General features: G+C 45.5%; 1 protein-coding gene across 6 annotated transcripts in view; it reads right to left on the bottom strand.

The window, feature by feature from the left end:
• The window catches only part of SLC25A48 (solute carrier family 25 member 48), a 34,337-nt gene that overhangs the window by 1,670 nt on the left and 11,680 nt on the right, over nt 1-20,987 (bottom strand). For 5 of the 6 annotated variants that reach the window (XM_080996353.1, XM_080996356.1, XM_080996357.1 and 2 more), the window contains 5 exons: nt 20,443-20,514; nt 19,082-19,334; nt 11,944-12,204; nt 8,751-8,884; nt 733-859 (listed from right to left, as the gene is read on the bottom strand). In XM_080996353.1, coding sequence (XP_080852479.1) covers nt 740-859; nt 8,751-8,884; nt 11,944-12,204; nt 19,082-19,334; nt 20,443-20,514 — 840 coding nt within the window. In that variant the 3' untranslated portion in view covers nt 733-739. The remainder of the gene's footprint in view (nt 1-732; nt 860-8,750; nt 8,885-11,943; nt 12,205-19,081; nt 19,335-20,442; nt 20,515-20,987) is intronic. The other variant, XM_080996354.1, reaches the window with a different exon arrangement.

Genomic DNA, 20,987 nt, shown 5'->3' with positions numbered 1-20,987 from the left:
AAGTTTAAGGAAATGGAAATCTGGTATTTAAGAGGTAAAATTTTAATGCTATATTATATTAAGATTAAAGATTGGGATTAAAAAAGTGGGAAAGAAATTGCTGGACAAACAATTTGAACTGGAATACAAAAGAGGGAGGTATGAGGAGGTCCAGAAAATAAGTAAATTTAAAAACGGAAATGAAAAGGTGATATTGTTTTTAAATGTTCTGTTTCTTTCTTTTTTTGTTTTTTGTTTTCTGTGCTTGTTTCTTTTTTGGATTATGTATTGTGTATTTGTGTATTTCTTTTTTATGTTTTTCTGTTTAACTTTCTACTGAAACCTTAATAAAAATCATTTAAAAAAAAAAAGTACATATTTGGTAGATTTGACTTTACATAAGTACTAAATTGAATTTCTCCTCCATTCCTAGACAATCTGGTTCATTTAAAGTCTAATCTTATGCACACATGCCTAGAAGTAAACTTCAATGAGTTGAATGAGACTCATTCTCAAGGCAGACCATGCAGGAATACAACTTTAATTGGTTTTACATTGATTTTATTGTGCTGGAGAGCATTCAAGTCTGTGCTGGATTTTAACAATTATGTGAAAGTATTTTTAACTGGTTTAAGTGGAAATTGCCTTCAAATAAATATATGCAGCATCACTGTCTACCTTGGTGTTGCAATAATTCCCTAGCTGTATAGACAGAAAAGGCATGAAATCTCAAAACGTTATCATGCAGCTGACCTGGAATTCAAGGATTTGCTTCTGCTTGTTCTCTTAGAGCTTTGAGTGAAAGTTCATATCCAAGAAACATGGCAGCACTCATTGGGAATCCTCGCACTGCATTCACTGTAAGGCCCCTGAAAAAGACCTGTTCAAAACAAAGAAGGAAAGTTTACAGCAAAAGAGCTTATCAATTTGTATTTTGGACAGAACATAATTGGAATAGGGCCTAACGAATGGGAATTAGACATCAGGAAACTCTGGTTTTTTCATTAATGTTCTAAAAGGATTGTGATAACTGATAAATGACCAGGGCTGGATTTAGGTTTGATGAGGCCCTAAGCTCCTGAAGGTAATGGGGCCCTTTATATTTACAGCTGTCCTTTGTCAATGACAAATTGTCACTGTTTTTTGTGTTGAATATATGCTATATGGTAATTTATGGACCTAATAGGTCCGTAAAGGTAAAGGTAAAGGGACCCCTGACTGTTAGGTCCAGTCGTGACCGACTCTGCGGTTGCGGCGCTCATCTCGCTTTATTGGCCGTGGGAGCCGGCATACAGCTTCCAGGTCATGTGGCCAGCATGACTAAGCCACTTCTGGCGAACCAGAGCAGCGCACAGAAACGCCGTTTACCTTCCCACTGGAGCGGTACCTATTTATCTACTTGCACTTTGATGTGCTTTCGAACTGCTAGGTTGGCAGGAGCAGGGACCGAGCAATGGGAGCTCATCCCATCATGGGGATTCGAATCGCCAACCTTCTGATCAGCAAGTCCTAGACTCTGTGGTTTAACCCACAGCGCCACCCACATCCCCATAGGTCCATACACAACAGAAAACACTGTTGCTGTATGTATGTATGTTTTATTTTATTTGTTTTTTATCTTATATTTTGGCAATGTAGATCCAGTTTTCTTTTTCTTTAAAAAAATTTGGGGCCCCCAAAAGAGTGGGGCCCTAAGTTATACCTTGTTTAGTTTATACATAAATCCAGCACTGTAAATGACCCCCCTCCTCTGCAGCCTCAGAGTCTGAACTGCAATCCATCTCAGACTCTTCCTTCTCACTAAACCCTGTCACTTCTCCTGCTGCTGACACCTCCTCCTCCCAGACTGCTCCTTCTTCCTCTGACCACTCATTGCTGTTCCACCACCAATCCCCTGTCTCTGAGCCTTCCTCCCCATGTGGTTCTGTTGGGGGTTCCCTGGCTGGTGCCTTCCACAAATCTTCTGCATCCAGCCAGTCCATGACAATGGATTTCAGGAGAATCTTTCCTCCCATGTCTGTTCTCCTCGTTGATGGTTTTGTCTTTTGTGCTTTTATGTTTCTAGGCATAGAGCCAAAATGAATTTGAACAAGGTGGTTTTCCCCCCTTAAGTGATTTTTTTTTAAAAAAAGAGGATTTTAAAATATATATATTTGAAATGGATACAGGGACTGGTCGGTGAGCAGTGTTTTGCCCAGGTTACTTTAGGGAAGCTTTTAATATTTGATGAATTATTGTATTTTAATATTTTGCTGGAAGCTGCCCAGAGTGGCTGGGGAAACCCTGCCAGATGGGCGGGGTATAAATATAAATTATTATTTATTATTATTATTTAATAAGTTAAATAAATCAATATTCCACCCCTCATCATAATCGATCACTGGGAAAGTCACAACAGTATAAAACGCAGTATGAAAATTACATTTAAAAACATATCAGCACCCCCATCCGTCATATGGGTCTCAGATATTCAGAAGGCCTATCCAAAAGACTGGGGAAAGGGAACTGTCTTCACCTGGCACTAGAAAATAAATACAGTGGTGCCCCGCAAGACGAATGCCTCGCAAGACGGAAAACTCGCTAGACGAAAGAGTTTTCCGTTTTGGAGGTGCCTCGCAAAACGAATCTGCTATGGGCTTGCTTCGCAAGACGAAAATGTCTTGCGAGTTCCTGGGTTTTTTTTTTCCTTTTCCCCCTCTTTTTCTAAGTCGCTAAGCCGCTTATCTGCTTATCTGATAAGCTGATAAGCTGCTAAAAGCCGCTAAAAGCCGCTAAAAGCCGCTAAAAGCCGCTAATAGCCGCTAATAGCGCTAATCCGCTAATCCGTCAATGGGCTTGCTTCGCAAGACGAAAAAACCGCTAGACGAAGAGACTCCCAGAACGGATTCTTTTCGTCTTGCGAGGCATCACTGTAAATTAGGTGCTAGACAAACTTCAGAAGGAGAAGTTTCCACAATTGGGATGCCGTATAGACAACAAGGAGTTGTCTGGGGTGATGTTTTTTCCACTGATTATATCTGTTTATACAGCTGTGGGTGGCTGCAGGCAATATAAATTGGCAGTGGGAATATTCATGGCGGCATCCTAAGGCTGATGAGCTGAGATAAACGGGATGATGATGATTGAGGTGCCCAGCGGAAGGATGAGGAGTACGTGCTGCATACTCTTGGTTGCTTTATTTATAGTTCAAAGCTGGTATATTACAGAAAGACATCTTGCCTCTGCTGGAGCAGAAAATGCATCCTCTCTCCTCGACAGCTCGGAGAGAATCACAAAGTGAAACAGCAAAGTACAGTGAAAAACAGGAAACCAGTGTACGTCACATCCAGTCTCCCTTTCCCGTGAGAAACTCCAACAGTACAGACTGTGGAATGTAAACACCTGTCTCGTGACAAGCCCTTTCGCTGCACAGTGAAGGAAAGCAGAAACCAACATCCTCCCCCTTTCTGTGAACATCACTGGGCAGCGTGTTCGTACAATATCAGTACAAACCCAACTTCTGCACATAGGTACAGTGTTGATCCCTTGATACAATCTTGGACAATACATCAGCAGGAATTTCATTACCTGGCATATAGGACACCGTTACGAGTCCCTTCTGAATACATTCCCTAGCATGCTGCAACTTTAATTGCAAGTGCTTCGTGCTTTGCTTACAACCTTCAGACTTCAGCAAAGCCAAACATGCTTTGTTGTCCTGGTAAACCTGGATTGGACATTTGACAGGAATTTTCATATCTTTGCACAATTGTACTAACCATTCACAATCCTTAAGTGAATACGATAGTGCATTCAGTTCGGCTTCACAAGTACTTAAACTAACTGTTGTTTGCTTCTTGCATGACCAATCAAACAGACCTTGATTGTACATGTAGCAAACTCCAGACGTACTTTTCCTGTCTGTAGTGTCACTTCCAAAACTTGCATCTGCAAATATCTCAAGACCACCAGACTTCTGATTGTTAAATCTCAGTCTGTAATGCATAGTGCCTTTCAAATACCGCGCTATGCGTTTCAGAGCTTTCCAATCCTTGACACTAGGATTGTTGACTTGTCTGCTTAGCAAATTACAGCTAACAGCAATGTCTGGTCTTGAACATCTGGCAATGAAGTTTAGCTTGCCTAGCACACTTCTGTACAGTGTAGTGTCAGAAAATGCTTCTTCAGTGTCATCTACCTGATAACCTGTTGTCATCGGTGTGTCTACAGGGTTAGCATCCATCAGATTTAGTTTGCTTAACACATCAGCAATTTTCCGTGACTGGTGTACTAGAATGTTACCATCTTGAACTCTCTCTATTTCCAGAGATAGGTAGTTGTTTACCTCACCAAGATCTTTCATGTCAAAGTGCTCTTTCAGTTGAGCTAGGGCGTTATTGTACATTGCGACATCTTTCCAAAAGAATAATAAATCATCAACATAAAACAAACAGTACAGTTTCTTTTGCCCCTCCTCTTTGACAAATACACATGGATCAGCTTTTCCTTGCTGAAAACCTAGAGAAAACAATACTTCAGTGAGTTTTGTGTGCCAACACCGTGCACTTTGTTTGAGACCATAAAGGGATTTCTTCAGAGCACAAACAAATCCCTGTTTTACCTGTACGCCATCAGGTGGAAGCATATAAAGTGATTCATCTAGAGATCTGTACAGAAAAGCTGTATTAATATCATGGTGACTAATGTGTAGATTTTCCTCTGCAGCTAGCTTGAGCATAAGCCTAATGCTTTCATATCTCACTGTGGGTGAATAGGTCTCGTGATAGTCTTCACCTGGTACCTGTGCAAAACCTCTGGCTACCAATCTGGCTTTGTGTCTGACTATCTTGCCATTTTGATCTGTCTTCGCTTTGAAGACCCATTTGCTTCCAAGCAGTTTCATTCCTGGAACTACTGGAACTAGCTCCCATGTTTTGTTCCTTTCTAAGGAATCAAGCTCAGCCTTCATGGCATTTAACCATGGCTCAGCTTCCTTTGAATCCAAACCCTGGATGTCTTGGAAACTTGAAGGTTCAAATACCTTCTTGGAGCTTTTAACAGCTGTTACTGCTATCGTAGCAAACTCATCAGCAAATCTCTTTGGAGGTCTGCCTTTTGTGGCTCTCTGTGACCTACGAATTAGCCTTAAGTCTTCAACACTCTCCTCTTCCTTCTTAGGAGAAAAACGACCTATTGTGAACAATGGTTCCTCCAATTCTTGATCAGAGCTTTCAGAGGGTCGCATAGAGGCTTTCGCACTCTTGAAATCCTCTGAATCACCCGATTCAGTTTCAGATTCAGACTCAGAACCTTCATCAGTGGGTGTGGGTTGTTGTGGTTGCTTTTGACTATCCTCAGTCTCATCACCGTCATCAGGATAACATTGGAAAATTCCCACATTCTCCCCCCACTTTGCATTGTACTCAACACTTCTCGTGAGCTTAATTGTCTTAGAGTCAGTCATCATTATTCTGTAAGACCCTTTCTGATAACCTAGAAAGATACCATGCAATCCACGCTTGTCTAACTTGGAGTTTTGTGGTGAGCGAACCCACATGTCAGAACCAAAAATCTTCATGTGTTTGATGTATGGCTTCTTGCCAAACATCTTCTCATAGGGGGTACAACCAATCGCTGAAGATAACCTGCGATTGTAACTGTAAACAAAACACGAGAGAGATTCGGCCCAATAACTCTCTGGAAGATTGGCATCATGCAGCAAGGTTTTTAACCCTTGAAGCAATGTCTGATTTGCCCTTTCCGCAAGTCCATTCTGCCATGGCGAGCGAGGACTAGACAAATCGTGTTGAATTCCTTTCTCAGTCAGAAAAGCTTCAAACTGCTGAGAAGTGAATTCCCCCCCGCGATCAGTGAAAAGAGTCTTTATCTTCTTACCGTGCACATTTTCCAACCAAGCACAGAATTCCTTGAACCTAGGAAAAGCCTCTGATTTCTGCTTGAGATTGTACACAAAAATATATCTGGAAAATGCATCAACGAGAACCATGAAGTACCTATTTCCACCCAAAGAGGGCGCTAGTGGTCCAACCAAATCTGCATGAACAACCTGGTATGGTTCTGTAGCTTGCCTACTAGACACCTTACCTTTCGCAGCCATTTTCACCTTGTTTGCTGCGCATGCTTTGCACTTCATGTGGTACCTGCAGGGTTTAATAGTCATACCTTCAACCAAGGCAGGCATTTTAGATACTGCCTCAAAATGCAAATGACCAAATTTTCGGTGAAAATCATGAATACATTCTGCATGCAAACTTTTGTTAGAACCTGCAATGCAACAAGTGTCATCCTTTTCAACATCATCATAATACAAAACAAACAAACGATCAACATATTCAGCATGCAATACATAATCATTTTTCTTTGTGATGATGCACTTCTTGTTCTTGAAGGATACGTCAATGTTCCGCTCATTCAGCTGTCCAACGCTGAGCAGATTATGTTTGGCGTCTGGCACGTAAAGCACATTCTGTATCGATAAGTCCAAACTGTGAAGAACAACAGTTCCGTAGCCTTTACTGGGAATAGTGTGGTCATCCGCCTGGTGAATCGCACCTTCCTGCGGTGTAAAAGACACAAACAGTCTCTTATCATTGCACATGTGGTGGGTTGCCGCTGAATCAACAACGAAGAAAGATCTAGACGTCTTCTGGACCTCTGCAACCTTTGGAGTGAAGCGTGAAACCATAGCCTTGTGCTGCGTTGTCCTAGACACCGGACCTTTGCCTTTGCCTCGGCCTTTTCCGCGCGATGAGCTTTCACTGCGCTGCTCTGTCTTGGCCCTGGGATATCTGCATTCCCTCTTCATATGGCCTAGACGTCCACACGAGTAGCATTTCACTGCCTTCAAAGCTTTGGCGCCATCTGGTGGTTCCACTGCACTATGGGACGACGTCTGTGAAGACTCCCCCTTGCCCATGCAGCTAGCACCCCGGCGATCTGCTTCATTTAAAATCACGGCAGTAACAAAGTCCACTGTCAGCTGAGCAGTTGGTTGCACAGCAATCTGGGTTGCAACAGACTCCCAACCTGAACCCAAAGATTGTAGTATCATGAAAGAATACACAGCCTCTGGAAAGTTGAGTCCTCTCTGTTGCAGCTCATGTCTCAGATTTTGCATCTCCATCAGATGTAAACGCACATCTCCACCTTCAGCAAGAGCCATATTATGCAGCTTGTTAAAGTAAAACATAGTGGATCCAGCTTCTGTCCTTAAGTGAGCTTCTCTCAAAGCGTCCCAAATTTCTCTGGCTGAGGTCTTATCACGCAATAGACAGAGCTCTTCTGGGGATACTATCAATGTTAGAGTTCCCCTTGCTTTGGAATCCTTAGCTTCCCATGCATCTGTAACTGGAACTGGGGGGGTTTCTGTAATCACCTCAAACAAACCCTCTTTCCGCAGAATTGCCTCTGCATACAGAACCCAGTCGGCATAATTTTTCTTGCTGAGCTTAGGAATCCCACAAGCATCCTGAAGGGCCATCATGACTCTGGCATTAGCCTTCAGCGTCATATATGCTACTTTAAATCTTGCTGCGTCACTGCTGCAGCTGCTTTATTCCAAAAGCGCACTTAAAAGTTACTTTCGATTTCCCCAGCATAGTAACTTGTGCCTGGGAGCCTTTTGCCTATTCCCGGCAAAACGGCTTTGAAAGTTCAAAGTCCAGCCATAAAGCCATTAACTAGAAGCTGGCAGGCTGCCCGGAGCAGTAGCACATACCTCATCAATCACTTTTACGCGCAGAGCAGATTCCGATCCGACCTGTCCCTCTGCATTCCGATCCTTTGCCGGCACTCCGATTCGACTTCTGGAGCCCATAACCACGTGTTAATTTAAAGCAGAGTCCCGTGCCCAGCGGAAGGATGAGGAGTACGTGCTGCATACTCTTGGTTGCTTTATTTATAGTTCAAAGCTGGTATATTACAGAAAGACATCTTGCCTCTGCTGGAGCAGAAAATGCATCCTCTCTCCTCGACAGCTCGGAGAGAATCACAAAGTGAAACAGCAAAGTACAGTGAAAAACAGGAAACCAGTGTACGTCACATCCAGTCTCCCTTTCCCGTGAGAAACTCCAACAGTACAGACTGTGGAATGTAAACACCTGTCTCGTGACAAGCCCTTTCGCTGCACAGTGAAGGAAAGCAGAAACCAACAGTGATAGCATGATTTAATCATCTATAAGCAAGTGCTGATTTATTGGTACTGACATTCCACGTGCCTGCTTCCCACATCACAAAATGAGGATAATTCATATTTACCAGAACAACTAGCTAGCCTTGTTTAGTGGTTTCTTATCAGTTATAAACAGCTCCATGATCAACAATGGTTAATGGGGAAAACTTCAAGCCATAATTTTTTAATTTGCATGATTTTCAAATGACATGAGGCAACATTTTTGACTTGGGAAAGGAATGTCTGTAAAAATTATGGTCCATGGAAATGGGGGACGTGCAGTCTGCCACCACAGCTTGGCAAGTAATATTATTAATTACCTACCCCCCACCCTAAGGTCCTAGAGTGAGTTACAACAAATAAAACACCATATTAAAACCAGTTTACAATCATAGAAATAAAGTGGGTAGGCCGCATTTACTGGAGGCAGAGGATGGTTATCACAGCTATTCAAGGCCATTTGGACTTGAATTCCATTTCTTCATTATGCATAACTGTGCTAGTTAAGTTGTAAATAAGGGCTGCCATGGGGACAATAGACCCACATGCAACTTGTTACCAAAACCTATTTCCTGATATTTGGTATTTTGATAGTGCTTACTTTTAGACCTTCACTGTGGTAACTTTGGGAGATACAGTCAATGACTCCTCTGTATTTGTTCAAATAAACCCCGTCAGCTTGAAGGCGACTCTTGACAACATCCATAGGAGTGGCTGTTCCCCAAGATATTGCTCCTACGAGAAAAAGGGAAAGTATTATATATGAATACAAAAGGTCTTCTGAGCACCTTCATCAAAGAGAATGGTAGTCGTCTTTAGGAGTCAAGCTATAAAAAATATGCTAGAATATGAAATGTAACTTAAAATAATGTGAATTTTGCTACCTGGTTAAAATAAAGTTAGATTGGTAGCTAATGGTACTTGGCTTGCTTGTCTAAATACAACATGCTCATTGTTTGTTGAATGGCAGACGGGTGTACTTTTACTTAATAACAAATATATCCACTTATGAAGTGGCCCTAGCTTGCCATTTAAAATTACCTCATCTGCTTCAGGCAAGCTTGTCAACGTTTCTTGCTACAGCAGGGAAGTGAGACTTCCGTAAGTAGATTTTGACCTATTTTATTCAATGACTTATTCCCCCCCCCCTTCTCCTAAGTGTTTCTCTATTCAGTACTAAAAAGAGGTGACATTTAAGAACTGCAGAGTTTTGAATGTGGTATTTGTTGTGAAATGTTAATGCACTACAGTTTCATAAATATGGATTGCTTGCTATAGTTAAATCTGGGGCTTTTCACATTGGGCTAAATGTGTTTTTACAGGACAGAGACTTGAGATGGTGTCAGTGTTGTGAAATACTAGAGCAGACATAGGAAAACTCCAGATGTTTGGGACTACAATTCCCATCATCCCTAGCTAACAGGACCCGTGTTCAGGGATGATGGGAATTTCAGTCTCAAACATCTGGAGGGCCGGAGTTTGCCTATGCCTGTACTAGAGGTCCTCTTCTTGTTAACTGGCAGCTACTTTGTCTTCAAGTGAGATGGTGTTAATGTGCTGGAATTGTCACTTAACTTACTTACTTCAGCTGGGCTTCTGCTCTTCAGTAACAGAGAGCCAACAGTGGAGTAAACTATATTTTCTAAGTAAAATGATGCTCCATCCTTCTACAGAAATTATCAGGGTGGTTTACAATGAAAGATCCATGCTCATAAAAATGCATAGGGAGGAATTCAATGCCAGCTTGCCAGATGGAACAATCCTTGCTCTCTGCTGTTCTGGGATTTTCCCTCAAAGCTCAAGCTTCCCCCCAAATCCACTCTGGCTGATCAGGAGAAACCCCCCTGCCCCCAATATCTCATGGTGGAGAGGAGAGGAGGATTGTTTCTTCTGGCAAGCAGAAACGCTTGCACTGGCAGAATGTTGAGAAGAGCGAAATGTTGAATTCCTCCCACTATAGTCCATGTAAACCACTTTTTAATTGGGTTTTATAAACAAGAATAATAATATACAAATAAGCATACCAAGTTTTCTCATGTCATTTGTATATCACAAAAACAGCACAATAAATGTGGGAAAATACGTATCTAGAACATATGTTTCACTATTAGTGATCAATGTATAAATTCTTGGTTTATGAATTGGTTTAAACAATTAGGAAAAAGAAGAAAAAAATTAAGGGGGGAAGTGGGGGAGTGGGAGTGGTGAGTGGGGTGGGGTCGGGTTGGATGGTTATGCTTCTATTATTCTACTTAGTGTGAGTGAGGGGTTGTGTCAGCGTTACTTGTATGGGTTCTCTTACTATCTACTTGTTGTATTTCCTTGGTGGTGAGAGAGGTTGGGTGTGGCTAAGGGTGTGGCTGGTTGTCTTTGGTTGGCAGTAGTGAGAATTGTTTTTGTATGTGAGTGGGGTGTGAGTGTGTATTTTTTAATAAGGTTATCCAGATTGATTCGTATGCTGTCAGGGGATTCTTGTTGTCTTGTTGGGCTGTGTATGTGATAAAGGGGAAACAAACCGGGGTGAAGGCGTCTTCTTCTATTTGTCCCCATGTCAGTTTCGGGGTATTGGTTAGCTTTTCTAATAAGGATGTTTCCCATACTATTTGATACCAATGGTCCATGTTTACTCCTGACAGGTCTCTCCAGTGTCTGGCCATGATGTTTCTGGCTGCTGAGAGTAAGTGGGTTATGAGCTCTTTGTGATGTGAGTGGGCATTATTATCTTGGAAGATGTTCAGTAGGGCCAGTTCTGGGGTGACTTCTAATACTTGCTTAGTTATTTCACATATTTCTTGTATGATTGATGTCCAGGTTTCCACCACATGTGGAGGTATGTTCCTGTGAAGGTGTACCCTCTCCAGCATTTTGGTGAGGTTCCTGGGCGTATTAGCATCAGTTTCCATGGTGTTAGGTACCATCTGTAAGTGAGTTTCAGGGTGAGTCCTTTCCTTATCGCTGATATGGATTTAAAGGGAGGTTTGGACCACATTCTAGTCCATTGGGTGGGGTTAATCTCATAGTCTGTGTTGTCCTCCAATTGTTTTTTAATTACATCAAGGGGGTCTGTGGGGTTTTGGAGCAGTGGTTTGTATATTGTGGAGACCATTCCTTTGCCGTGTCCCTTTGTTGTTAGAAGGAGGTTTTCGAAGTAACCATGTAAACCACTTTGAGCTGTGGCTGATTAAGCAGTATAGAAATCCAATTAAATAATTAAAACTAAATTATTGGACTTAGGCAGGCACCAAGCAGATGAGTGAGACTGAGCTAGCTCATCCTTAAGGGGAGATGAGCTTGGCTTGGCTGGTGGACTCAAGGTGTCAGTCAGATGTCAGCTTCTTCTGACTGTGTGCCCTGTTTTGTCACCTTTTCTCTTCCGTTCCACTGTGACTCTACTGCTCAAAAGGCATGTGCCACCAAGTGGAAGGAGGCAGCCAGCCAGGCACCTCATTGCCTTGTGCAACATCAGCCACAGCACATGGCTGCTAAATTATGCACAGTGATCAGTGCATTGCACAGTAGTAACAGATTTTTCTGGGCCTCTCCCTGCACAGTGTGCATGTTCATATAATAGATAAGCACATTAAAGTTTTTCAGAATACTGATGGCAATCCTAGGAGCAACTTATGTGATAAATAAACGCAATATGTCTTCAATTTAAAACACTTCTAGGGCTACCACTAACACTGCCATCACTACAGAAAAAAAAGCATGTTAGGAGTGAATAAATGAGCTCAAATTTAATCAAGCCTCTAGACAGCATCATTTCTGGTGAAGGAGAACAGAAATGGACATACCTGCAATGCCACCGGCCATCCACACAGAAAAGGGACTCGGAGAAAGGCATCCATCTGGAGTGATCCATCCACAAAGTAACGTGTAAGGGATGAAGTATAAGCAATATCCTGGAATATCCCTCAGAATCATGGCAGAAGAACCACGGTACAATCCCCCTAAACCCTCCTGCCGAAGGATCATGCCAACACAGTGAACTGGACCTCTGTAAGCAGTCTCTACTGAAAAGCCAGCCGCTCTGTGCTTCAGGTTTAGGTTGGCTGCTGGAGCAAGGAAAAACGTAAGTCAAGTTACCTAGTATTCTTGAGAACATCGCTTTCCATGTCTGTTTCCTTTATGTTCCTTCTTTCGTTTTGAAAATCTCTGTCTAACTAAAAGCTGCTATGGAAGTTTTAAAGCAGAGGTTGGCTGGCCACGTGTCATGGATTATTTAGCTGCAATTCCTGCATTGCTGGGGGTTGGACTAGATTATCCTCAGGGTCCCTTCCAACTCTATGATTCTTCCCAGGTGGTTCTGGGAAGGTGGGGGGGGCATCTTACCTACAAACCCAGTGCTGGCTCTGGTGCTTGGGATTGCAATTTAAGGTCCAAACTACCTTTCATATTTAACAAAAGTGTTTTCCAGATGCTCTTGTTTTGAATAAAAAGTATCTGCCTTCAGAACCTTAATCTGGAACCTGCTCCCATTCTGGTCCTATTCCAACTTTTGCTGCCAATTACCATTTCCTGGTCTGCCTTTTGCCCCTGAAACTGCTCTCTAAAATACAACTGGTCAGATTAAGTGCTACTCACACTAATTTAAACATGTGACTAACGGGATGCGGTTTGCCTGTAGGACAAATAGTTTTGATGACATCCCTCTGTAATATTACACTGGGAGAAAACTGACAGCAATGGCAAAAAGAGGAGGAAGGAAAATTGCCTGCAGCTTTGATGGTAATCTTTTTATTTGAACAACAGCTCACTTTTCAAAATGAGCTGTACAATACATTCAGATTTTCTTTGTCATACTCATGTTCCGGCCTTAACAGCTTATTAAAAAAACTGTTGTTTTCTATTTGTTTTCTGCTTTAAGAAATAAAACAATACTGTGGCAGATACTGTTTTTTGCTTGTGTAGTTCTCTGTAGCTCAAAGCTTGGAAATTAAAGAGCGAGAGAAATTCTCCACTCATATCAGATGAATGAGCCTCACAATATTGCTTCTATTCACTGTATGTTTTCCATCACGTAATTTGAGGTCAGGACTCTGAAGAATCTTTGCACCTTCATGCGGTTAAATATTTATCCAACTGCAATTAGAAGCATTTTAAACTTTTTTAGTCCATAAATGCTAAAAGAGAGTTGTGTTAGGTATACTTCATTCTACACATATGAGAACACATGTGTCAGGGAACTGCCATCGGAGCTGGAAGCGGAGGGAAGGCTCCAAAGGGATGGCGGAGAGGGTCCCAGTAGGGAGAGAGGGAGCCCGTCTGCTGGGGAAGGAAATCAGCGTAACACCAGTAGAGAAGGGGGGCAGATGGGGGAATCGGGGAGGAGGCTCCAAGACTCCTCGCTGGAGACCAGCGGAGAGAGTACGGGTACTCCACTGCCCACACCCTCCCTGCGCAGAAGACTTCCGCGCAGGGAGAGTAAGAGGAGACTTGGCGTCAAGGAACTTTTGTGCTGGAAGAAGTTTAAGAAACGCCCACTGACGGATTCTGCCAGCGACTGAGACAGTCACGATGCTGGAGGCTGTTCAGTCACAAAGGGTTAACCAGGTAACCTAGCCAGGAGTGGCGGCAACTTACGCACGAGCAACCCCTAAACCCATTACAGCAATCCGTCAGTCACCGATGTTGCTTGTGCGTAGCTCCAGGGAGGCAGCACCATGAGCCAGACCGGAGGAGCCGGAGAGACGGAGCAAGCAGCTGCAGTGCAAGGTCTGGTAGAGAGAAACCGAGATTTGGAACAGCATGTAGCTCTCCTGACGGTGCGGCTGGACGAAAGACGAGCTCAGGATGCTCAGGTCAGACCCACCCCCATCGCAAGGAAGGTACCGGGGCTGGTACACAAGTTTGGGGGGAAACCCCAGGACTACAATGCGTTCCGAACGGAAATAGAGTACGCTTTGGAACTGCAGCATGATGACTTTGCTAACGATGAGCAACGGGTGGCCTACGTTGTGGGGCATCTGGAGGATGGGGCAAGGGAATGGATTAGGCCCCTTATGGCGACGCAAAATCATGCCTTGAAGGACCTTAAGAAATTCTTTCAGGCGATGGATGCGATGTATTCCAGTGAAGTCCAGCAAAGTGTGACTCGGCGAGAACTGATGGGGTGCAAGCAGGGGAGCCAGTCAGTTAGAGACTACTGGTTGCGCTTTGCAATGTTGATCCACCGTCTCGGGTGGGATCTGGACTCTGAACCTATTCAAATGTTGTTTGAGGAGGGGTTGTCCCCAACGGTGAAGGACGAGCTGTGCCGCGCGCCCTGCCCGCAGTCGATGGATCAGCTGACCAAGGCTGTGCTTGCGATTGGAGTGAGGCAGGAAGCGCGGGCTCAGGAGATACGCGAAGTGAGAGGGGAACGTTGCCATGACTACCGCATTCCTGAAATACCAAGACAGCTTTCCCAGGCGGCTGAGCCAATGGAAATAGATAGCGCGCGTGAGGTTTCAAACTCCAGTGAAGGTCGCAAGAGGGAGGGGAAGGATTGGAAAACCACCAAGAAGTGTTTCCTCTGCCAACGGCCGGGACATTTTGCAAGGGTCTGCCCTCAAAGAAAGGCCTGGCAAGGGATGGTGGGGGCTGCTGGCTGTGAGGAGAAGGGGGACGAAGGGCAGGCGCAGGGAAACGACAGCGCCTGGCTGCCAACCAAAGGGGCCAGCAGCCAGGCCAGCAACCAATAGAAGTGCCCCAGCCTGCCCCCCCCAGGGCAGCGATAGCCATAGCAGTGGTGCTAGAACTCCCGAATGGGCACCCAGTTAAGGTTGAGGGGCTGCTGGATTCGGGCAGCTCCTGCAATTTCTTTAGCAGGGACTTCACTTTGGAGCACCAAATACACTTGCTACCCCTGGATTTTCCCTTGCAAGTGACCACCATCGATGGCAGGGAACTTCTGGGAGGGGAAGTGACACACCAGACCCCGCCAATGCGAATGAGGGTTTCCAGGCACACAGAGGCCATTGCCTTTCACGTGGCCACACTGGCAGGACCCCCAATAATACTGGGAATGAGCTGGTTGGCACTGCATGATCCAGTATTGTCATGGCATCAGCGGTCAGTCATCTTTGGGTCAGCTTACTGTTTGGAACACTGTCTGGGGAGGGGAAAACCCCAAGAAGGACAGTGGCCAGGGTGGCTGGGCTGGCGGTGGAAACAAAGGGAGAGGTGCCACCACCATACGCTGACCTAAAGGAAGTCTTCAGTGAGAAGGAGGCGGACAGACTACCCCCCCCATAGGCCCTTTGACTGCCAAATCAACTTAATCCCAGGGGCTCAGCTGCCGGTGGGTAAGCTGTATGCCATGTCGGACAGGGAGATGCAGGAGTTACGGCAGTTTATTGACAAGAACCTGAAGAGGGGGTTCATAAGAGAATCAAAGGCGGTGGGGGGCAGTCCGGTGTTCTTTGTGGACAAAAAAGGGACTAATCAGCCCAGGCTGGTCGTGGACTACCGGGCCCTAAACCTGGTATCTGAACCCGTGACCTTCCCAATGCCCAGGATTGACGACATTTTAACACGGGTGAGGCAGGGGGAAATTTTCACCAAGCTGGACCTCAGGGGAGCGTACAATTTGATCAGGGTAAGGGAGGGGGACAAATGGAAGACCACCATGTTCACCCCCCTGGGGGCTTTTGAGTACTTGGTCATGCCATTTGGATTACAGTCGGGCTCCGCCTGCTTTCAAGCTTTCATGCACCACGTGTTGGGGCCCCTGCTGTACAAGAACTGCGTAGCCTTCTTGGACGACGTCTTAATCTATTCAGACAATGAGAAGCAACATGTCAGAGACGTCAGGGAAGTGCTAGAGAGGCTGCTGAAGCACCAGTTGTGGGTCAAGCTGGAAAAATGCCAATTTCACACCAGAGAGGTCGAGTTTCTGGGGTACAAGTTGTCAGACAAGGGACTGGCTATGGACCCAAGCAAGGTGCAGGCAGTGCTGGAATGGAAAGCCCCCAAAACCCGGAAGGATGTGCAGAGGTTCCTAGGGTTCAGCAACTTCTACAGGAAGTTCATCAAGAACTTCGCCCACTTAACGGCGCCCATCACAGATTGTCTCAGTAGCAAAAGGAAGTTCGCCTGGACAGAAAGTGCCCAGCAATCATTTGAAAGACTGAATAAGGCGTTCGCTTCGGAAGAGCAGCTCCTACACGTTGATCTGGAGAAACCCATGAGGCTAGAGACAGACGCGTCCGACAGAGCCATTGGGGCGGTACTTTTGCAGCCAGGGAGGAGCAAGCAGGAATGGAAGCCGTGTGCCTTTTTCTCGAGGAAGCTGAGCAAGTCGGAGCAAAACTATACGGTGTATGACCGCGAACTGCTTGCGATCTATGCGGCGTTTCGCCGATGGAGACATCTGTTAATAGGGGCGCAGCACAAGATCCAGGTTTGTACTGATCACAAGAACTTGGAATACTGGAGGACCGCACGAGTACTCAACCAGAGACAGATTCGATGGGCACAGGAGTTCTCCAAGTTTTCCTTTGAGATCCGATACGTGCCGGGAGAGGAAAACGTAAGAGCAGATGCTCTCTCCCGGAAGCCGGAGTACATGGAAGGAGAGGGACCACCGGATATACGACACGTGATCCCCGAGGACCAATGGGTGTGTGGGGGAGCCTTGGTTGGGAAACGAGAACTGGCCGGGCTTACTAGAAACGACGTGTTCGCTCAAACTAAAATCCGGGAACTCCAAGACGGAAGAGAAACCCAAGGAGGGTTTGAGGAAAAGGAAGGGGTGCTGTACTATAAGGGGGGGCTGTATGTACCGGGGGAGACCCTGAGGGGGAAGGTACTCAAACAACTCCACGACAACCCCGCAGCTGGGCACTTTGGACAGCACAAAACCATGCTGCTCGTCACCAGGCAGTTCTGGTGACCAAGGGTGAGGGAGGATGTACGGGAATATGTACGGGGGTGCGACCGCTGCCAAAGGGCAAAGGGGGAGAGGGCTGCCCCCGCAGGGTTACTGGAACCCTTACCCACGCCGGGAAGACCCTGGGAGGTGGTGTCCATTGATTTTATGACAGATTTGCCCAAGTCCAGGGGGAAGACAGCAGTCATGGTAGTAGTCGATCTACTGACGAAGATGTGCCATTTCATAGCTTGCTCACGTGCGGTGACAGCAGAGGAGACAGCCAAGTTGTTTGTGGATCACATCTTCAGGTTGCATGGAGCGCCCTCAAGGGTCATCTCAGATCGCGGGAAACAATTTACTTCCCTGTTCTGGAGGAAGCTCATGAGCTTGCTGCAGGTAGAGGTGGGCTTCTCGACGGCGCGACACCCAGAAACCAGCGGGCAAGCAGAAAGAGCGAACAGTATACTCCAGCAATACCTACGCTGCTACGTCAGCGAGAGGCAGAACGATTGGGTAGAGAAACTTGCGCTGGCTGAATTTGCGTACAATAACGCTGAACATGTGTCCACGGGCATGAGCCCGTTCATGGCCAATTATGGGTGTCACCCCAGGGCCTTCCCGGGGAGGGTGGAGGAAGGGTGGAGTGTACCTGCAGCAGAACAGTTTGTGGAAGAAATGGAGGCATTGCACCAGCAACTCAAGATGAATTTGGAGCGGGCCAAGGAAGTTTATAAGAGGCAGGCAGACAAGCACCGTCAGGAGGGGGATGCCATACGGGTGGGAGACCGAGTGTGGTTGTCAACCCAAGGGTTGCCCCTAAAGGGAGGGTGCAAGAAGTTGCAGCCAAGGCGGCTGGGACCCTTTGAGGTAACACAGCAGGTGAACCCTGTGGCATTCAAGCTCAAGTTGCCTGACAACATGAAGATACAGCCGGTGTTCCATAGGTCCCTACTCTCACCGTACAGGGAGGGGCGGGAATTCCCGGGGCGGGAGGGAGGAGTCACCGCCCACCCGCGGGTAGAGGAGAGGGAACTCCACAACCAAGCCACGGAAATACTCGATTCAAGGTGGCGAGGGCGCCAGGTGGAGTACTTAGTGGCTTGGGAAGGAGAACCCGAGTCAGAAAACACTTGGGTCCCCGCTGAGGCAGTCAATGATGGGTATCTAGTGGAAGAATTCCACAGCCTGTTCCCAGACAAACCAAAACCACTAGCGAGATTCTGGGAGGAAGAATTTGGAACCACAGACGACGAGGAGGAATTTGTGGGTTTTCCTGCCTCCGAAGAGGAAGGAGGGGAAATGTCAGAGGGAGAAGAATCAGACTGGGAGGCCCGCCCCGCGGCAAGAGTTCGAAGCGGGTGGGAAGCGGGTTTTGAATCCTCAGAGGATGACGACAGCTCCTTCAGGGGTTTCCCCGCATCATCGGCCGAGGAAAGGGATGAGGTTGGATCAGAAGGTCGGGCCGAGGGTGAGGGGGGTCCTGGGGGGAGATGGATGTCAGGGAACTGCCATCGGAGCTGGAAGCGGAGGGAAGGCTCCAAAGGGATGGCAGAGAGGGTCCCAGTAGGGAGAGAGGGAGCCCGTCTGCTGGGGAAGGAAATCAGCGTAACACCAGTAGAGAAGGGGGGCAGATTGAGGAATCGGGGAGGAGGCTCCAAGACTCCTCGCCGGAGACCAGCGGAGAGAGTACGGGTACTCCGCTGCCCACACCCTCCCTGCACAGAAGACTTCCGCGCAGGGAGAGTAGGAGGAGACTTGGCGTCAAGGAACTTTTGTGCTGGAAGAAGTTTAAGAAACGCCCACTGACGGATTCTGCCAGCGACTGAGACAGTCACGATGCTGGAGGCTGTTCAGTCAGAAAGGGTTAACCAGGTAACCTAGCCAGGAGTGGCGGCAACTTACGCACGAGCAACCCCTAAACCCATTACAACATGGTAGAGTAAAAAAATATTATATACAAGAATGAGCCATATATGTTGGTCATATCTAGCTGTAACACCACCAACATATCATTATATGGTGGGATAAAGTATAACACAGAAGATTAAAAAGAAATTAAAAAATTGATTTTCTTTTACCTGCAATAAATGTTTGTGTCTGCATCTGCAGCCTTATCTTTACCAGATCAACTGGACCACCAATTCCGACTGAAACAGCTCCTGCTGCCATGCTTGCTAAAGCCAAGTCCGCAAGTGATGGAGGATGGTTTGAATTCCCATAGCGCTGTTGGCTAATGAGCCTTTGGGTATTGCTAAATACACCAAATACCACTGAGTTGTAGATAGCAATGCTAACTAGGGGGAAAGACATTCCCTTGAAGAACCCAGCCACCTGCAGATGAAAGAAAGTAGGATGTGAATAAGAATGTGTATGATTGTTCCTTCCAGAAAGCTTTAAAATCACAGTTTTACCCAGATAAGACAAGAGTGATGGCTTTAAAAAACAACACCTCCCTTCCTCTTGACACTGAGCAACACAATAGCAAGTGCAGCAATTGTACACAGTAACTCAATATGTTTAAGAACAGCACAACTAAAATAATGACACCATACAGCAGCAGACCCTCCAAGTGTCCCTATTTTCCAGGGACATCCCTGATTTACAGAGGCCGTCCTGGTTTCTGATTTGATCCCAGAATGTCCCACTTTTCCTTAGGATGTCCCTATTTTCTTGGAGAAGTGTTGGAGGGTATGTTAGGATATCTCTATTTCAGTTGGAGAAATGTTGGAGGGTTTGGAGTTCTCCACCCCCTGAGCCATCTGAAGGCAATCCTGTATAGGGAAGCTTTTTGTAATGTTTAATGTTTAATTGCATTTTTATATATGTTGGAAGCTGCCCAGAGTGGCTGGGGCAACCCAGTAAGTTGTGTGGGGTATAAATAGTTAAATTATCATTAAGGAATGGGACGTCCCTCTTTTCATTGGAGAAATGTTGGAGGGTATGCAGCAGTAGAGTTATAACACTGTTAAGACCCAGGATGAAGAGCATATCTCCAACAAAAATCTTTTTACCTGATATCTCAAGCTTGACAGTGTGTGGGACAATCACACTTTCTCAGGGAAAGAACTGTCCGATCTGGGTGCTGCCACCAAGAAGGCCCTGTCTCAAGTCACCACAGAATGGGCCATGTCGGTTAGTTAGTTGTGAGCCAGTTGCCTTACATGAAATTAGACCATTGATCCATTTAGTGTTGTATATTCCAAGGACAGTTTCAGCACCTGGCATGTCCTGCTTGGGCCAAACACTGCTCGGCAGCCTTTTTTGGCACTCTGATCACCAACGCTGCTGCCTGCCACTAACACCCACCAGCAGCTAAGGCTGCCACGGTGAGCAGGTGGGTGGGGGAGACACTAGCAGAATAGGATCAGAGGCTGCTATGCTGAGGGCCTCTTCAAATCTAGAGTTGTCATGGTGTATTCTGACAAAATTATATACTTACAGCTTCATTCCTGTAGACAGTGAGAACACATTTAAATGTGTTTCCATAGCCTTGCCCAGCTTGTAAGCGAGTCTGCAGAAGAACACAATTATGAAATTAAACAGAAAGAAATATGTTTCCAATTAATCGAGAGCACATGCTTTACAAACAATGTCCACTTTTATTTGACTATAATTCTTGCTTTGTTCCAAAGAAAAATCAGGGCAACAAATCATGCTCTCTGTCCAGTCTATGCATTACCAGAAGCAGTTCTAACCACACTGTGATATCTAAAGCTCCCTACTGTCAACATATTTTGAATGTAGGAATTATTTATTATGACTACTACTACTTCTATAGAGCCCTTCATCTGAGGAACACAGGACAGTTTACAATATAAAAGATTTATATACTGCTACATTGTAGGATAAAATTATTTATTTTGGCAAAAAAGAGTACAAAAATTGGGGAGGATCCTATATTATTTATGAGAATTAATCTTGTACATCAGTCTGGAAAATAGCATTTAAATTCTTTATAGAATACCAGGTTAATTACTGTCTTAC

Source organism: Podarcis pityusensis, assembly GCF_964106645.2.
Source record: "Podarcis pityusensis genome assembly, chromosome: 2".
Lineage (NCBI taxonomy): Eukaryota > Metazoa > Chordata > Lepidosauria > Squamata > Lacertidae > Podarcis > Podarcis pityusensis.
The sequence above is the reverse complement of the archived record's forward strand: the minus strand, read 5'-3'. Positions and strand labels throughout refer to the sequence as shown.